Genomic DNA, 20810 nt, shown 5'->3' with positions numbered 1-20810 from the left:
AAACTTAACTGCCCTTTAGAATGCTTTGTGACATTTCTACTTCATTCTTTTAACAATATTAACTTTGTAAGCTAGTTATTACCATTTTTGGTAGAAGGATGTTCTCTTTGAGAATCTGGATTCCTCCTCCAAGTAACTAACCTCTCATCATGTCTCAAGAGAAGGTAACAAATCAAACATTAAGAATTGGAATTGATTTAAGCTCACGTATGATTTCATTTAAAGCATCAATAGGTTAATTAATGTTTTCATCAAGAAACTATTTTGTAATTGTGCTCAAGGGTGAGACTCCAGAATACTTGATATAATTGCAGACAATAGAAACTCATGGAATAGGATGGAACACTTTCACAAATACTAGAATATTAGTGGTTTCTCATGACAGTGCTCCATATATATTTATTAATATTTGATTGATTCATTCATTTATTAAATGAACATTTATTGAGTGCCAGCTACTTTGCTGGATACTAGGTATATGCATTTAAAAGTCCTGCCCTCATGAAACTTACATCTAGTGGAGTTGTCAAACAATCAACAAGCAAGCAAATGAGATAAGTAGGATGTGATAAATAGCGGGATGGAAATAAACAAGGTGATATGACACACAATGAATGAGAATGGCCAACTTTATGTGGGGTTGTTAAGAAAGAGCGCTCTCTTTTTTTTTTTAAGCTCTTTATTGGAATATATTTGCTTTACACTCTTGTACCAGTTTTTGAGGTACACCAAAGTGAATCAACTGTACTAAGACATATATGCCCGTATCCCCACCCTCCTGCGACTCCCTCCCACCATCCCTGTCCTGGCCGGCTAAGGCATCTCCCATCATCAAGCTGATCTCCAGAAAGAGCTCTCTTAAAAGGAGACTTTTAAGCGGATTCCTGAAGTTAAGAATGAACCAGGCATGCAAACAGCTAGGAAACGGGCCCTGCAGCCGGAGGAAACAACAAAGGCAAAACCTCGAGATGGGAAGGGTGGCTGTTTCCTTCCCATTTGTTAACTGAGAGTATAAATATCTTCCCACCTACCACTCATAGGAATACTGTGGTGATATCAATAAATTTAATGCAAAATGACCAAATTTGGGTTGGATATGTGTAATAGGCAGTGAAGGAGAAATGGAGATTTTTTTTTTTCTCTACATTTAAAGAAAAGAAAATTATTTGAGAATACAAGAGAGTAACACAGAAAACATTAAAGGTCTGTATCTTGCCTTCTGTAATCAAATTGTGTGATGCCAGTTGTCAGTGTAGAAGTTCACAGAAGATAAAGATCTTGACCTGGAGTTGGGACTTGACCTGGGCCTTGGAGAATGGGTGAATCTGGATTGGCCAACAGGAGGCAGAACAGCCTGTCTCAGATGAGAGAACTATGTGAATAAGCATACTGAGATGGCATGATACACGCACACAGAAGGTAATTATGCAAGAAGATGGAAGTACTAACTGACCTTATTGTGGTAATCATTTCACAATATCTACATGTATCAAATCATCATGTGTTACACCTTAAACTTACACAATGTTGTATGTCAATTATATCTCAATAGATCTGAGGGGGAAAACATTTTTTTAGAAAGAGACAAGGTAGACTGAACTTGAATGAGTACTTGAGACCCTGAAGACTCAAGCTGGAGCCAGGATGGTCTTTGAAAAAACAGAAGATAATAGATGGTTTGATTCATAGAGGTCATTGAAAAGTCAGTGGATCATTTTGACTTGACGTTTTATACAACAGAGGGAATCATTATGCTTTCTTGAATAAGAAAGCTGTATGGTAAAAAGAGAAATTGGGTAATATAGATACAGATTAATGGAGACGGAAGGGGAAATCCTGAGAATGGAGACTAGGTAGGAGGGCCTTCTTTGCTGTCATGCCCTTCCTTGTACCTGGTGATGAGAATAGGGACTTATGCTCATATCACAGAAAGGGAATGGGGCTGTATATGAGATGTTGCCAAGAACTTTCATGTTGATGCTTAGTAACTGAAGAGAGAAATCAAAAGTCAAAATGCATGCTCTCTCGACGTGCAGAGCTAGAGCCAAAATGGAAAGTTGAATTTGGGAATGCAGTGATGGGAACTGAAGGCTTAGTTCTTGAGAATGAATGCTTTTGATGAAGCGTGTGTGTCTGGGGGTGGGGGAGGCATGCACGCACACACACACAGAGACCCCAAGTGGAACATACCAAAACAATGGCTGCATTAAAGACTAGACAGAATGTCAAGCCGCAAACAGGGAACGTTCTTGGGGAAATACCCTTATCATTTCACCATAAGAGCTATCACTAACCTTTTAGAGCGATGACTGTGTCCTAAGGTCTTTAAATATAATCATTCATTCATTTCTTTCCATAACTTTTAAAATAGCAAATGCTGTTATTATCCCCATTTTACAGATGAGGACGTTTAGGCACAGGTAGATGAAGCAATTTGCGCAAGATTACCCAATTTGAAGAAGTGGAGCTGAGATTCCAGTACAGACATTGTGTTTTCAAAGCCTGAGCCCTTAACTCCCATGCCATATGGCTATACTATCCATGATGGTGTTTTTTGTTTTTTGTTTTTTTCATGATGGTGTTTTAATTACAAGTCTGACTTCCCTCTTATGTAAGTTTCTTGAACAGGAGTTACTTAATTAACAGTTTTAAAAGTTGGGTGGAAACTAGAAAGTCAGCAGATGGCTGAGCAGTGATTGGATAATCCCCTACAGCAGAAGAGAACTTGGAATTCTCTAGGCTAAGACAGAGACAGGAAAGGAAGAATATACCTTTTGGCTTATTTTCTTTCTCCTCTTCTTCCATTCACTATTAGTTGTTGAAACAGGAAATTGTCCACTTTGAAGAGAGTTATAATAATTTGTGGGGAAAAAATGGTACCTCTGTTTTTTAGCACCTTACATCCTACAAATGTCTGTGTTCTCATTCGTATTCCAGGAATGCTAGTTTATGTAAATAGACTGTCAACTGAATTCTTACATTAAAACTCATTATTTTCTCAACTTTCATTACAAAGTAAAAGTTAGATTCCAAAAGAGTAGAGTTTCAGAAACAGCGTCAATACTGGATTCTCCTCAGTCCAAAAGCCCCAGTGTGTGTGTGTTGGGGGCGGAGGAGTGTTGGGTCTTAGAGCAGGAGTTATGGACTGCTACCCTTCCCTCTGGAGAAGCCACACAAGGCTTCTTTGACATTGGCTTTAACGAATGCTTTCCCTTGCTGGGAGAGGACTCTGCTTTCATTCTCCATGCTTTTCAGGGTTCCCCCAAGCCTTTCTCACATCTCCCTTGTATGAGGAAGAGGCAGAAGGAAATAGTAAGTTCCCAGCCCACCACGCGCAGTCGTACAGTATGGCAGGAAGAAGGGACAAAGGCACCAGCTTGCTGTCGCACCTGTAACAGGGAAAGCTGTAGCAGTCCTTCCTTCAGTGAATAAATTAACTCAGTGCTTTTCTTTGGACATAAAGCTGTAAATGGATCTAATTAATCTTCCTAAAGCACAGTTCTGCTCAAGTGAACTGGCTGCTCGAAAACTGTCAGTATTTTTCCTTTTTAACAGGATAAAATTCTTAGCCTTACATTTATGACCCTTCATGATTTGGGTCCATGCTCTGCATATCTGACATTGTTTACCAGTATTCACCCCTTTTATGGACAGGGAAGCTGACCCTTTCCCATTTCTTCTTCAGGCCCCCACTTGCCAGTGTCTGTACGTTACACTTCCCACGCCTCAGCCTGTCTCTAGTATCATGAACCCCCATTACATGCTGCATACAATCCTCATCTAAATGCCATCTCCACCATACAGCCGTACTGAACTCATCTGAACTCTTAGATGATTTTATGTCAGGCTCTCATTTTATCTGTGTTCCAGGTATTTCTGTCCATACATTGCCTTCTTTATTAAATTCTGGGCAGAATTTGTATCTAATTTAACTTTGTATCTTCCCTATCACCTCCACTTAACATAAGAGAAAGTTAAAACTGCAAAGGGCTGAGAGGACGTATAGATTACTTGTAATATGTCTTTTTACAACTTCTCCTTTCTCTGTGCCCTAGTAAATAAGTGGAGCCAGAATAGGACCAGAGCCCCTGATTTTCAGTCCAAGACTTACTCACCAGCAACAGTGGTCCTCCCCCTGGCTTTGCACATTGGAATCACTTGACATCACCTGTGGTGCTTTAAAAAAAATTCTGATCTGGGAGCCCCAAACCATAGAGATTAGAATCTCAGAAGTGCTACCAAGTATTATTCAGGTCTCCCTGCGTGATTCTAATGTGCAACCAAGATTGGTAATAAATATCCCACAGCACACTGGCCCCTAGACCGTTCTTACTTTCCTAGGTAGTTCTGTTAATTTGGGAAACTTTTATTTTTTCATATAAAAAAATTTTTAAGTAGAAACATGCTCTGTGTGAGATAGTAGAATAGCACATTTTGTTGTTCTTACAACAGTAGCTTACTTAACTGTTTAACTTTTCAGATATTTCGAAAGAAAGCAGTGGAACTTGGGGTAAAATTGCTACCTGCATTTCATACTCCCTCTGGAATACCTTGGGCATTGCTGAATATAAAAAGGTAAAACTCTTCATTTTCGACAACATGTTTTAAGTTGACATATTCAAGATTGTGGTCTAATAAATAGACACCGGGTGCATAATTATTTGAATGATGTTGGTGACTGAAACCATTGGGAGTCTTGGTGTCTGTCCTTGTGTTGCAAGTGATTAGTATTTCTCAGCGTTCCATGGGTTCCCATCATGGGATCGAGTGACCCCAAGAGTCATCCACACAAGACATGATTCGAGGTTTTCACACTGTTTCATGATGGCGTTAAATCAATGATACTGTCTCTTCATAAATTCCAAGATCGTCCCATTATCTTTAACATTGTCATCAAAGCATTTCACTTTCAAAGAAGCCAATTCCTGAGATCACTTCTTTCAGTTAAGCTGCTGGTCAGAGATATTGCAGAGATACAACATTTAGACTAATCAGGTCTTACACGCGACTACCTGGTGTAACTGAGACTGGGAGCACCTGGGGCTGCTCACCCACAGTTGTAAGGAGGGAGGGGAGCTGCTGCATTGACCCAGATCAAGCCATCCTTCTCATCCCATTCGGGTGGGGGTGGGGATCCCTGGCATGCCAAGTCCGCAGGAATGGGGCTGCAGGAAACACCTGGGCTAAACAGACTTTCTCACATTCTCCCGGGAAGTAGTTTGAATTTTCATGATAGCTTGAGCATTTTGTTAATAAACAATTTTATCTTAAGCTTCCTTCTTAACTCCTTCTTCCTCATAAGTAATTAATTTCATAGATGTCTCTTTGTGATGATGGTGATATGATGACAGCTATTTTATCATCATAGAATACGAAGCTTTGTTCTAGGTACTTTACACATGTTACCACACTTAATCCTCACAACAACCCGATAAGGTCAGTCCTGTTGTTATCTCCATTTTACTAATCAGGAACTTGAGTCACAAAAGAGGTTATGTCATTTGCCTAACATCATACTGTATATAAATAGTAGAACTAGAGTATGTATTGGGTTAGCCAAAAAGTTCATTGGGGTTTTTCTTAAGTGCTTATGAAAAACCCAAACGAACTTTTTGGCCAGCCCCATACTTAGCTGTTTATACACCCATTAATTTAGGCACAAGTTAAACAGCTTTCTGGTTTTAAAAGTGTCAAGAGGATGCACAACTTGGTGTACCCCCCAAAATAATAAATAAATAAATAAAATTAAAAAAAAAAAGAGGATGCACAGGGTGACTTGGGAGGATTCACACACATTTCTTCTTATTTACTTTAGTGACATTCCTTCCTAAAATTAATCATGAAAAATCATGAAATTAATTGGCTAATCAGTTAAATTTCATGCTTTGTTTTTGTGTGTATGTTACATATCTGTACCTTTGCAATCACCCTATACCTGTCTGTAAGTTCATGCGTGTATGTGTCTCTGTGTGTGTGCGCGTGTGTGTGTTTGGGGGCAGAGGCAGGGGTGTTGAGGCAGTGAGGCGGGGAGAGTTCATACCCCTGGGTCGTGTTAAATTGAGGTAGTTCTCTATTATGTGATGTGATAGCTCAGGATCCATTCTTCCCTTTGGGCTTCTATGTCTTTCTCTGTCGGCTTGGAGATCATGGCACGCGCTGTAGTGTCTTCAGGTGAAAGTGGGTATATATGCTTGGCTTTGGAGGCAGCATCGTATTTGGAAATCCGTGAGTTTTTTATTTGGCTCATGTAGATCACCTATATTACGTTCCATATCTTCAGACTTTGTATTTATAGATAGTATTCTGACTTAGAAACTTCTCTGTTACTTGAAATAAGATCGTTACAAAAACATTGTGCACTGTTAACATCTATTTTTCCTACTTACCCTCTGAGAAGAATGACATAGGCATAATAGTACAGTGAGTTAATTGGTTATCAAGAGACGTATTCTAGGTAATTTATAGCTATTCTAGCTTTGTCTTTAGAGCAATCATTTTAACTCTTCGGGCTTATTAGTAAACTGGAAGTTAGGCTACTTCACTAGTTTTCTTGTAAACCTTTTCAGGTTCACAGTCCACTTTGAAATTCTGATGAAACATGGCCCTCTCCTCATAAAACACATATTTTGAGGACACATACTTTTACTCAGTTTCCAAAAGCTAACAGTACCATAGGAGTCCACCTAGGACCTAAGGGCCCCAGGTTTAAAATACTGGAGTGAATGATCACTCCAACCTTCTACTCTAAGATGCTGTGGAGCTAGTTCTTATTGCTTCCTGGAAGATAATGGAATTAGATTAAGGCCTCCGAAAACTAATAGAGACATGGACTTACATCTTTGCAAAAGTTCAGTCAATTATTGTAAGGTGCTGTTAGCATTTAATTAATTTTACATCTCTTGAAATCATCATAAGAAATTAGATTGTTTTAAAGCATATTTAACGTAGTGTTTATTTTTTACAGCCAAGAGGATTTTTTCCTTAGTTAAATCTATCCTTTGTGTGCAGTGGAGACATTTTTCAGTACAGAAAGGAGTACTTCTAAAAACTATTCAGTTTGAACTTTTTCGTGAGACCTTATTTTGAATTTACAGTATTTTATACTATTTTACGTTAGAACTTTTGTTTAATTTCAGATATTACAGGAAAATTATTTTGGCTCAAAAATAATGTGCCATTTCATTTATGTGTTCTCTGATGTTCACGTTAAACTAGAGGAAATTAGATGACCATTTTACAATTTACAGGAACACTTTTAACTTCTTCCTGGCAACCTGTATGAATTTTTTATTATACAGTTTATCCACTCTCAACCCCATTTACTAAATAGCAGTGGCTTACCCAAATTTATACAATAAGCCTTGGCAAAATTAATAGTAATATCAACCTACTAAAATTCATCCTAACCCTTTGCCCAATCAAGTACGTTCATGGAATCCTTTCCCCTTCTAGCTGTGAAGCTGATTTATCATCTTGAAGAATTTTCTCTAGGGACGAAAACAGCATTTCATATTTAACTGCAGTAATTAGATTTCAGGGTGTGCTGTTGATGTCAACCTGTACATATATACTGTTTTCTCTGAATCTCTGTATTTTCAGAGCATGGGCCAGGGGACAAGGGACAGCTGGCATGGAGCTTATTTTTTAGTTTTTTGAAGCGTTTCACCAGTGGAAGTTTCAAAGGAGATGGGGAAAAATGTGTCTGGCAAAAATTATATTTTAATTACCTTCTCAGAATAAGGGAGTATCTATAAAAGAATGCCCAAGAGAAAAAAGTGCTCGAGGATGCTTTTTAGAATAGCTGCATATTCACTGTTGACTGGCTTTGAAACTCTTGGCAGTAATTATGATGGGAGAGGCACAATATGCTGTCTGTGATATCATAATTCTGCTCTTCCGTCTCAATTTTGAAAATAGTTATGGAGGTTACTCTTTGCCAACACCTATATGTTAACAAAAATGTGAACTTACTGGTATTATCTGTTCACATTCCTCTAGTATTCAGGTTTTTGCCTAAAGATAATTGGTTTCTTTACCTTTTCTTTGTTAAAAAAATAAGCATTTATTTTAGTCCCTGCTGTGATGAAGATTCTATGCTAGGTCCTGGAAAGATTTTCTGCTTCTTTTTACTTTATTTACAAAGAGAACAGACATGGTCTTTCTCTCAAGGTATTCATATTTACAGCCTGGTTGGTAAAGCAGAATATATATTTTATATGTTATACTCAGTCATGTGATTGACAAATGTAAGGTAGGCTATGCCAAGGAGAGATAATAAATACTCACCCGGTTGAACTGAAAGCAGACAGAATTTTGAATTGGGGAGGTTTATGTATTTGGAGCCAAAACACCAATAAGCCAAATTAGATTTCAGTATTTGTGCAAACTGAGAATAGCAGAGAACCTAAATAATTTACTCATATCCTACATTAGAAAGTCTGTCCCAAAATCTGTTCAGAAAAAAATGTTATAATTATCTCTTCTGCTACATATATAATAAATTCTCAATTCAGGAGATGTTATATTAAGTTGTAAGTTAATTGAAATTATGAGTTGATAGCAAGTGGTAATTTTTTTTAATTAATTTATTTATTTAATTTATTTATTGGCTGCATTGGGCCTTCGTTGCTGCACACCGGCTTTCTCTAGTTGCTGCGAGCGGGGGCTACTCTTCATTGTGGTGTGCAGGCTCCTCATTGTAGTGGCTTCTCTTGCTGTGGAGCACAGGCCCTAGGCACGTGAGCTTCAATAGTTGTGGCACATGGGCTCAGTAGCTGTGGCTCATGGGCTCTAGAGCACAGGCTCAATATTGTGGCACGCGGGCTTAGTTGCTCCGTGGCATGTGGAATCTTCCCAGGGCAGGGCTCAAACCCATGTCCCCTGCATTGGCAGGTGGATTCTTTACCACTGCACCACCTAGGAAGTCCAGCAAGTGGTAATTTGATTGAACAAACATCTGGGTGTTATACACAGTACCTGATTAGAACAACATGCTTGCTTCACCAATAGGACAGTAGAATGAAAATGCGTAAGTTACATAACACCTCCACTAAAATGAAAACAGTGCCTTTTTAACAGATTAGATTTTGGTAGAACTCAATTTCTCTGATGTGAAAGTGTTAAAATTTGATGTCTCATCTTGTTACTACTATTAGCAAGAGACCCTATGCATTTTTTTTCTCCAACCTAAAGAAGAAAAATCACTTCTGTGGTTTGTAAAATCAAACATTTCACCATTTCCATATTTCTAGATATAATTTAAGCCTAAGTAGAATAAATTGTGCTAGTTTGGAGTTTTTTAAAATATGTTCCTAATTTAAAATAATATGGTTAATATTCCCATTACTCATTTACATCACAGGGCACATAGTCTGGACATTCCTAATAATGATTCTGTCTTGACTGTGAGTTAGTTTTAGCTTATACTGTTTTATCGCTTGTTTCTCTTTGTGAGTTTCTCTGAACTGACACTTGCCTGGTGGTTCTATTATGTTAGTGGATCTGTCTACAGCATGTGCACATCCAGGAGCATGCTGGGAAGTGACTGATCTGTTTCGGCTCTCCTTAGTAAGCAAGGCCGTGAATGAGCCACAACTCCCTCACCTGTTTTTATTTCCTGCTTTGTAAAGCTTTATTTACTGCTACTCTAATTGTCCAACACACATGCATACTATGTCATTAGTTACGTTGCAGTGTGTATTATAATTAAATTGCAAATTGCTTCACTTTAACTGAAATGGGGCCTTAATTAAGAATAGTACATAGCTTAATGTTTTCTAATGGTGAAACGTCCTGTATGAAGCATGTAGTAAGTATACTGCAACAGACCCCCTTTTTGGGTTTCTTAATACTTTGGTGGTGTAAAATGCTTGAATATTAAATTATACCTGGTGAGTTTTAATTGACACGAACTATGAAAGACAATCTAATTAGGTTAAATATTTTAAAAAGTATTTTCCATATATCTCCCTGTTTTTACTTGATAGTTGAAATATAAACTTCTACATTTTTAAATCTGCTAATCATCTTTTAAAGTACCTGGTTTCAGATTTGAAAGAGGTGTATTTTAAAATGAAGCAGGAGGTTTGGGGGGGGCGGGGGGTGAAGGGGAAGCTGAGACGAAGCGAGAGAGTAGCACAGACATATATATACTACCAACTGTAAAATAGATAGCCAGTGGGAAGTTGCTGTATAACAAAGGGAGTCCAACTCGAGAATGGAAGATGCCTTAGAGGACTGGGGCGGGGAGGGTGGGGGGGGAGCTGAGGGAGGGAGGGAATATGGGGAAATGTGTATAAAATGATTGAACTTGGTGTACCCCCCAAAAAATAATAAATAAATAAATAAATAAATAAAAATAAAATGAAGCAGAATATGATTCTATACTGTAACATCATAAGAATAACTTAAAAGATATCAAGAAACAAATTTTCTGACGTGAGCAGATCAAACTTATTTAATGATTTGCTAATATTCTCAGAGGCAAAACAGTGCTTAGTTATCCTGAAAATGTTCTTTAGCAGTTATATAGCCCAAGAATAAAATCAGAGCTGCATCTTATAGTTTATCTTTTCTTTATGTGTTTTACGGATCTGCTAAGAATTCAAAGGTAAGTTCTACCAACTCTAGAAAAGTAAAAAAGAAGTTACAGTCTTTCCAAGTATTTTAAGTGAAACTGCTTTGTGTGTTTATTTTTTCTGATTGGATATTTTATTATATTGGGTGTTCCCTCTTTATTTGAATTCATTTAGCCATTTGTACTCCTCTGGAAATTAAGAAAAATATACTTTGAGGCTTTAAAATTGACATGCTCAAAATTACTAGTATCAGACATCAAAATGTTATTACCATAGTTAAAGCTGCTACTTATTAACATTGTCAATATAGCTCTTGGCCTTGGATAATTCACTTAATTAAGTTTGTCTTCTCGTAAGTAAAATTGAAATAACAACAATGATAGTATCTATCCTGATGGCCTCATAAGGCTTTTTTGTGGAAATCGAATGAATTAATATATAAAAGAAGATTAATCATTGCAAAGTGCTATGAAATAAATGTAAATTGGAATTATTATTAATTTATGGTCTTGTGCTCAATTTTCATTATGAAAGAGTGTGTGTGTGTGTGTGTATAAAACAATAAAAGAGGACGTAGCTAAAACTGACTTGGTTTTGATGCCTTTGTGTGGTAATCTTCAGTTTTTAAGCCATTCAGTGCTCCTGATCCATTTTCAGACTCAGTCCCATTTTCCTCTGTCAGGAAGGGAGATGATGTTAGTAGACCCAGCTAGACGTGTGGAGAGACTGGATCCCCATAGTCCACGCAGGACTGTGCTGGCTTCATGCTCCAACATATATTATTTTTTTAATTATTTTGGAATCAGCCTGTAGGGTCAAAACAGATTCCTCTCTCAAATTATATTTACTGGTGAATTATCTCTTCTAGAAATAAGAACTGTTCCACCCATGACGTTTAAGAAGAGTGTGAGGCAATAAAATGTAATGTTATTTTCCTAAGTCGGGCATGCCAGCTAGTGCTTAATTAATATGACACAAACCTAGTCTATGAAAATGTGTATATATATTCTTGCTAGAAATATCCGCCTAGCCCTATTTTCTAGTTCTTAGGCTGTCCTACTTCTATTAAGAGTATGACTGCTGTGATTACTTTCTATCAGTGATTCTCAGCCTTCCCAGCGCTTTTAGAATAACTGGTGCATTTCTTAAATACCATCGCTGCCTCTCTACTCCAGTCTGTTGCATTTGGCTTGGAGTAAGATCCTGGCATTCTTTAAGCCCTTTCAGCCATTCCAGTATTCATCTAGGGTTGAGAATCACTGCTGTTAAGTCTAGTATTTTTATCCTAAGGTTAGCTGCATTTCTCTTCACAGTTACCTTTGAAAACTTTTCCCTCCCCATTGATGGTCAGTTTAATTATTGAAATATAGCAATATATTAGGCAATTGATTTGAAAATACCCAGCTTTAGTAGAACAACGGTTCCCAACCGTTAGAGTATGTAAGAACTGCCTAGAGAGCTTGTTAAAACATACTGCTGGGCCCCACCCACGGAGTTTCTGATTGGGCAGATTTTTGGTCAGGCTTGATAATTTGCATTTCTTACCACATTCCCAGCTGATTCAGAGGCTGATTGATGCTTCTGGTCCAAGGATCACACTTTGAGAACCATTGTAATAGAAGAAATGACTGAGACATCCAAGCTGCTTAGATTCTTAAATCTTGGAGCTGCTTAGAGAGGAAGCCAACTCCAAACATCCATGGGTTGGAGGTGGGGGGTTTAGGGAGTCTGTTTCTATGATTAATTTACTTTTGTTAATAATTACCCAACATTTTCACTTATACCTAAGCAGTTTGCTGCTTCTTCTGGAAAACAGCTAATTCCAGACATTAATTACCCAAAAAGTTTACATCTCCTTTTTCCCCTTGCAGTATGTATTTTTTAATCCAGTAAAACTAAAAAGCAAAGTTTGGGCCATTTTAGCATAGAAGAAGAAAAAGAGGCATTTTTAATTAAGGACTTCAGGGTAACTGTTACAAAGAAGAGCTATTCCCATAAAGCCATTCTTGTTGCTTCAGGCAAAGTGACTTTATTAACAGCAGCTGGCCACCTGTTTTGTACCTGAGGGCATGCCATGGCCCATGAAAAGAGGGTAAGGTTATTCTTCCACCAGAGGAGGAGGGAACCTAAGCTTCTTCAGAATCATTTAATCCTCTCACCAAGCTTCCATCACTGCCTCCATGCCAGGCACTCAGTAGCTTGACCAAACTAAAGGCATTTATTTGTTGCAAGTGGACAGCAAGGATGGCAACACTTAATTTAAATGTACTTTGTGTATAGCCTCCTTTATTGAGACTTAAGGGACAAGCAGTTCTGAGCAGAGGATGCTTTGCTGTTTCTTAGTTATGCGTTGTGAGGCAGAAGGAATTTGAAGAACCTAAGGGGAGATGAACTGTTCCCTTTCTTTCCACTCCTCTGGTCATAATTGAAGTTAATACCTAGGTAAATGGGGTTTGTAGTGTCTTTGTTCCCTGGAGGAAGAAGCAGATCTAATCTGTCTCGGAACACAGGCTGTAACAGTCTTCATAACTTCTCCACACCGCCCACCCTCTTCCTCTGTGAATCTCCATGTGCGGTAGACTGCTTTTGCTGTACTTCCGGTAGGGCAGTGGCAGAAAAGTGACATGTGAGTGGAGCAAACTGGTTATTTAACTCAACCATGGATTAGCCATTGAAAAAATATTTTTTGTATATTTTCGTAAGGTCCTGCCTTTATGGCTCAGTTATAGCAAGTGGGTAATTAAAGTGCAGAAATGTATCAAAGGTGATGTGTAGGCAATTTAGAGACAATGTAACCCAAGAGGATTGCTTAACCCTTAAAAAAGACTTGTGGTGTGTGAAAGTCTCTTAAGGGGTTTTCCTCACTCTTCAATTTTTGACAGATAGATTCTTGGTACAAAATCCATGGGATTGGATCATTAGATATAACCATGACTTTCCCCATAGCATCACCACCGTTTAAGTGGTTAACTCCCCAGGAAAATTTTGTTTAAGGACAATTACAGTTTTTTGAATGCAACAAACTCAAAGTGCCTTTCATCTCAAGATTTTCAAATGCACAGAACTAATGTTTTACAGATTCAGCTTTGTTCACTGTGTTCACACAATTGGTGGCAAAGCAGCCTTGGCAATTTGAAATGTATTCTGTGTACAGAACTTAGATTAGGAACAAGTCAGAACGCGTAATTCATACAGTGCCTTTACAGGTCAGCAGTGGAATAATCTTTTTCAAGGAGTTACAGTCCCAGGTTTTTAACAAAGTAGCAATCGATTTTCCTGTGATGAGTCTCAAGACCAGGTTCATGTTGTTAGTGTGGGGCAGACCTTTCAAATATCTAATTAAGTTTAATTTAAAAGTTATGAAATTGTTTGAATAGGTGTTTCAAAATCAGCCTAGGTCTCAAGGCACTTTCTCAGCCCTTATAATTGTTAATCATTGTAAATATTCAACTAACTACATTGAATCTTTAAGTTGGAATTGGAAGGTCAACATAAAATATTTAAGCTAAACAGCCAATAATTTTTAAAGACCTCGCAATCTCAGTGGGTACATTAACCACTGCATGTTTCCTGCTTATGTACTAATAGCTGTAGTTGGTCTGTTCTGACAACTGGGATGAACAATAATTGATTGCAGTCTCTTTTATTAACTGGAAAAAGAAAAATGATGGAGCAATAGTAAGAATTAATTGTAATTTACTAATCTGGAAATTAATGTGCAGCTGGGCATGAGTAGAGGCAGTGTAATTTGGTGATTTAGCAATCATGACAAATTATCTTCATCTGTAAGGTGTAGCATTGCTAGCTTTCCATTATCTGATTTTTAGTAACAGACCCAGTTTTAGGAAGACTTGATATGAATGCTCATGTTGCCCTTTTATCCTGGAAATGTCAATTGGAGTCTGGCATTATTAATTAACTCTCACTCTCCCTCTTTGTCATGTCATGCTATAGTTTTTATGGAACATTTGTACAAAACAGTGATTAGTGGTAATTGACCTGCATATGTTGAATAATCTTAAGATGCTACTGAGAGTTTAATGTACCTTGTAAATTGAGAGGCTTCCAATTAAGTCAAGTTCTTAAGATAATCACTTTCAAAACTAATCAAGTAATAGGACATTAGTAAAGCTCTTATTGACTTAATTGTGACAAATTAATAAACAGACCCAGTGCAATTACTATAATGGCTTTATCAGTGAGCAGTTTTCCAAAATTTAAGCATAAATCTCTTCTACCCCCTGGAAGTACAGTAAAAGTTGCATAAGCTGTTTTAAGGTGGATATCGTTCCTAATAGCTATGTATGAGCACATTGCACAAAGACCTGGGATTTTTTGTTTCTTTCTTTTAAAATATGAGTACATTTATTTCAAAGGTCAGTAAATGTACTTGCCAGACCCTTAAAGCATATGATTTTATAAATGATCTATATGCCTTGGGTGAAACTATTACACATTCTTGTGTTCTCTTACCTCTGCTTTTCTATGCCTGTGCCCTTGGGTTGGTGCCCTCTCTCCTCAGAGAGCTATGGAATGTCCTGTCCCACTCTCTCTGTCCCAGACTGCAGTCAGCATAGTGATTTTTTATCCCTGGTTGGCACCCCGCAGATGGACTTTGGAAAAATAAGTGAATTATGAATTACAGATTTGCCATAATTTTTTTAATATCTGACAGTGCCAATTCCTGTAACTTTGCTGATTGTAAGTATGTAAGAAAATGGCAACAGAAAGAACAGGACTATAAGTCCTGCTTCCACGACCTGAAGAATAGTGTGACAAAGATATATATATATATGTATATCTCAAAATACATCAAACTGTGTGTTTAAGATGCTGCGTTTTACTGAATACAACCATTAAAAAATAATGTGATCACATATTTTCGTTCTCTCAGCCTTGGTTTTCTCATTTGTTAAAGTGAGATTAATAAATAGGATGAGTTTTACAAGAATAATGTTTATGACAGGCCCTTAGAAATTCGAGAAGTTGGGGGTCTTTTAGACACAAAACAGTGGATCACTATGGAATTTCAGAATCCTGACATCATTGTAGTAGCCACCCATATCACCCGTGTTTAAGTTAGGAGGGAAGAATACATTTTCCAGGATACAGAATTGTGTGTGTGTGTTTATGTCTGTGTGTATAATATGTACAGAGACATCTGTAATTCTAACACGCCTCCTGTGTGTTCAGTTTAGAATCCATAGTCTTCCTCAAACAAGGGAAACATTATAGAGGCCTCGGAGTCATTGTCGTCATCTGGGACAACAAAGGGACATACACAATGGAATTGCCCAGCTGAAGAAGGCTTATTTTTAAATTACTGGGATACCCTAAAATAAGGACTAAAATTGTGGCAGTTTCATTCCTTATGAGGTATAAAAATTATAGTTCCTGAATTTAACAGGAAAAATGAATGTTAACACTGTATAAATGCATCACTTTAGCCATTTATTTACATGCAATCACAGTAGCTAGTTCCAGGATAGAATTTGTACTGCACAGTTATAACAGGACCATCAGTCCATGGTTTTTAAGCTTTTTTGCTCTTTTATCAGTAAAATATTTTTGAGCACTTACCCAAGAACATATATTTTTATTTATAAAATATATATACATGTACCACTGTATTAATATGTCACGATCATTTTAAAAGACTCAAAAAATAAAATTGTAAAAGGGTAAGATATAGATGAGGAAATACAATTTCATTAAGAGTAGATGATATTTTGTGTGAGCAGTATGATTTTCTTTTAATTTCAGTTTCATGCTTGTGATACAGTAAGTGATTCAAAGGTCTTGTTCTGTGTTTATTTCAAAACTTGGTTTTAATTTTGTGCAGGTAGTACAGATAAAAAGTTGTGTAGATGAGAGAAGTGTGGTATTGGCTGATCTTCTTAAAACTTGATGCTTGTTTTGAATCCTATCCTTTAATTATGCAAAGAATATTCTTGTAACTCTGCTAGAAAATTTCAGTCTTTCCTGATAGCATTTCTTCTTGCAGACTAATAGGAAATAAGAAAAACCTCTGGAACTCTTCCTTCGGAAGATTTTAAAGCAGGATGGAAAATTCCATTCTCAAGTTTGATATGAATTTTAAAGGTGAATCACATTCACACATAGTTTCATAAACATTCAATTTTAAAGTGATCTTTTCTTAGAGTTTCCTTCAAATTCAGATTTTTTTTACTCACGTTGTTACCTTTATCTTCAAGCAATGGGTTAAGCATGTTTCCTTTCTATTTCTTTGCTTCTATTTTTCTTTCTTTCTCTTTTTTAATTATCTGGTAGGTAGCATACTATAAACAGCCACTTGTAATAGAAAACATCAGCAAATAGGGACACATTTCCTTTGTGAAATGTCAACTCTTAATTAAATACTTTGCCTCAAGACAATCAGAAAAATCTCTGTTTAGTGCACAATATTTGTTTGGTCACTCTCCGTCCCTTTACAAAGTGTTATGGTATTGTAATTTTTCTACTGTGTAGAGGTCTTGGATTTTTAAATTAACTGAATCAATGACATTTGTGCTCAAAAACGCAACACATCCAAAGTCGCTGAAAGCTGTAGAACAAGTGAGGATCCCACTGCCAGCTTTTCCTCATTGTGTAGTCTCTACAGGAACCTCTGGGTATCTTTTATATGAAACCTTTTACATAAGTACCAAGGGAGGGGAGCAGTGTATATCTGAATATTTAATTTAATGAAGCTTTTTTCTTTTAGATAAAAAATTTAGAAATAGCAGCTTTGATAGTTTCTTCCTGCACTCTAATTAAGAGTCTTGCATTCTGTTTCAAAGGCTGCTGCCATAAACAATAAATATCTAAATGTCATTTGCCTTTATCAAGCCTGGACCAATGTCTTATCATTTGGCAGTTGATAATGGACATGTTGTCTTATTATATTAAGTGGACTTTGATCCTGTTTAGATTACTCTTGAGAATATTTTTTAAATTGGTTTCAAGGGAAGTTCTAAATTACTTTTAACTAGATCTAAATATTATAAGACTACATAATCTTGTGCTATTAATTTTCTCCACTTTAAAGTGGGCCAACCATGAAAGTATGCCTCAAAAAATTGTTAATTAGATCAAGAGCTTTTCTTAGGTGAGTTATTGGTTTTAAGATGAAATAGGTCACAAATTGCTTAAAGACATTAATCTTTAATATTGATTGGGTATGCAATAAAATGGCTGAGGGTGTCAGTCTATACTGGAAGAGTGATATTTTAAAATGAACACCATATTTAGTGCTAGTATCCAAAATTTTTGCTAGATTCAAAGGACTTCACGTTACCCAATTCGGTAATCTGTGTTTCTGAGGCTTATGACCAAGAGAGTGGTGACTTCATGTTTATATTTTAAAAAGAAGTTTCAAAAACTAGAATTTATAGATCTATAAGAATAATAAATTTGCTTTTCAAGTTTTTCTAGAGACAGTAAAGCCTAGGGTCTCTTTTCAAACGAAAGGTACTACAGAATACATTTATTATTATGTTGATCCTAAAGGAAAAGATGCAAAGGGGAGGAAATGGAAAGCAAGAGGAACTATGAGTGTACAAGCTACAGGCAGCCAGACAAGCAAATATTAATGCCTTATGCTTCTGCAACTCTCTGTAGTCTACAAAGGAGTTCCAAATATATGTATATTTAAAATTTTTCATTAACTTGATTTAATCTAGTCTGGCACGGACATAAATATCCAATTCGGTAATTCAGATTTCCTTTTGAAATAGTTTGGAACAATTACAACAAAAAGAAATAATTTTATGCTTTAAAATTTTCTGATCCCTGGCCGAAAAACAGGCAAGAGAAAACTGTCCTAATATTTTACTGCCATTACAGGCTATCACCATGTTTGTCTATTTGTACTATATCCATCATTCAGCACTTCCAGATTATTAAAAGTATTTTAGGTGGGTATGGTTGAATTCTACATACCTCCCAGAATGAAATTTCACCAGTACCCTACAGTTAGTGCTATACCTTTTATTAAACCCACTTTCACTATTTAAAGATAAAAATAAATGTAAACAAATAGAATCTCCTTTCTAAAGAGTTAAAAATGGAAAATTATGTGCATAGCATCTTTCTTACCTGGATGAAAGAGCTAGGATTATGTAAATCTTCCCTTTATCCTCTCCTTTAGAATAAAGAACTTGAATTCTTTTTTTTTCTTTTTTTGCCAAAAAAATTTTATTTTGCAAATGGGATCAACTGAAAAACAGATACTTTGATAAAAATTACAGAATATATTTTTAAGCTTTTCATATACAACCCGAATTCTTTTAAAGCTTTTTTGTTAGAACAGTTTTTCTTCCTTCCTGCCATCTTAGTTACTTCTCTACTTCATCTTTGTGATAATGTCAAAGTGATCAAAATTTGAAACTGTATTCATTAAGAATCTTAGTGGTATAGGAAGAGTAAAAGCATTTTTCTGTGGTTCAATCTCTTCCTATTTCCTTTAGTACAGCGGCCAGGCCATCAGTGCAGTGAGAGAGGCCTTTACATCCTCTCTTGTCTTGTCTTGATTCTTCAAGGCGTCAGTCCTTCTCTCTTCATCTTTCATACAACCTACTTATCCACACCTCATCGTCCCCACTCTGTAGAGATGTTAAGATATTCTCCTCTGAGCCTTTCCTAGACAGAAACATCGGGGTATTCTATTGTTAAGTACTACATTTGTGGCAGTAGCCCCCCTTTAATCCAAATCTCTAGCCCAGTCCTCATTACAGAATGCAATCCTTATATCCTGCTGAATGCTAGATAGCTCCTAAACTTAGCCTGTCAAAAGTCTTTTGCATTATTTTAATCCCCAAACCAGTGTCCCTTTCAGACTGGTCTTTTGTGATACCAGTAACCTAAGTTCATCCCGAGGACATCTTGAAATACTTTTCCTGACAGCGAGTCTGTCATCAGATCCCATGTACTTCATTCCCATAATATTTCTAACACCTCTGGCTGCCAGGCTTCTTTCCTAGTCTCATTTCATCCCCCGGTTCTAGCCCCTGTCAGTTCAGTTCTGGTCTGAAGCAATAGCTTTGGAAATAATCTCCAGGCCACCAGTTTCTCTTCTCTCCAATTTGACTGCATTCATGTATCTGTTATAGCTAAAGTCTTCCCAAAACATTATCCTTCTGCTCTCCACACTTTCTCCCCTTAGTCAAGAATCTTTAATAGTTTCCCAAGAGATAGGGCTTTTCTTCAACAGGCCTTGTGCTCTCAAACCCCCATGTTCATGAGTATTTAGCCCCTTTGCCTAGATGGGCCCCCTTACCCCCAACAAAACTCTACCTTTTTTTTTTAAATTTCATTGAAGTTTAGTTGATTAACAATGTTGTGTTAATTTATGCTGTACAGCAAATGACAGTTATACATATATATATATATTCATTTTCATATTCTTTTCCATTATAGTTTATCAGAGGATATTGAATATAGTTCTATGTGCTATACAGGACCTTGTTCTTTATCCATTCTATATATACTAGTTTGCATCTGCTAATCCCAAACTCCCAATCCATCCCTTCCCTCCACCTCCCTTCCCCCTTGGCAACCACACATCTGTTCTCTATGTCTGTGAGTCTGTTTTTGTTTCATAGATATGTTCACTTGTGTCATATTTTAGATTACACATATAAGTGCTATTATATGGTATTTGTCTTTCTCCTTCTGACTTACTTTGTTTGATATGATAATCTCTATGTCCATCCATGTTGCTGCAAATGGCATTATTTCATTCTTTTTTATGACTGAATAATATTCCACTATGTATCTATACTACATCTTCCTTATCCGCTCATCTGTCAGTGGACATTTAAGTTATTTCCAAGTCTTGGCTATTGTAAATAGTGCTGTTATGAACATAGGGATACATGTACTTTTTCAGATTACAATTTTGTCTAGGTGGATGCTCAGGAGTGGGATTGCTGGATCATATGTTTGCAGTTTTTAAAGGTCCAGTTATGTCACCTATTCTGTGAAAGATTTCCTTCAATTCCTTTCTCTCTACCTTGTCCCTTCCCCACAAGTTTAATCACCTTCCTTTCTTTGTTCTCCTAACATTTTGTTTCCTTCTACACATATAAACTGTACCACTGAGATGTGGGATTTCTAAAAGTTCTGCATATCTGTGTGCTGAATTCATGGCAATGAAAGCTTCTGAATGAATTAAGAATAATATGATTGTTTTTCCCCCGAAACAAAAAAAGATGCATAGAGGTATAATTAGCA

General features: G+C 36.8%; 1 protein-coding gene across 3 annotated transcripts in view; it reads left to right on the top strand.

Moving 5' to 3' along the window:
* Positions 1-20810, top strand: part of MAN1A1 (mannosidase alpha class 1A member 1) — a 165490-nt gene that overhangs the window by 91777 nt on the left and 52903 nt on the right. For all 3 annotated transcript variants that reach the window (XM_057739135.1, XM_057739134.1, XM_057739132.1), the window contains exon 6: positions 4481-4575. In XM_057739135.1, coding sequence (XP_057595118.1) covers positions 4481-4575 — 95 coding nt within the window. The remainder of the gene's footprint in view (positions 1-4480; positions 4576-20810) is intronic.

The sequence above is a fragment of the Hippopotamus amphibius genome, chromosome 6 (genome assembly GCF_030028045.1).
Source record: "Hippopotamus amphibius kiboko isolate mHipAmp2 chromosome 6, mHipAmp2.hap2, whole genome shotgun sequence".
NCBI lineage: Eukaryota > Metazoa > Chordata > Mammalia > Artiodactyla > Hippopotamidae > Hippopotamus > Hippopotamus amphibius.
This window is presented reverse-complemented; position numbering and strand designations above follow the sequence as displayed.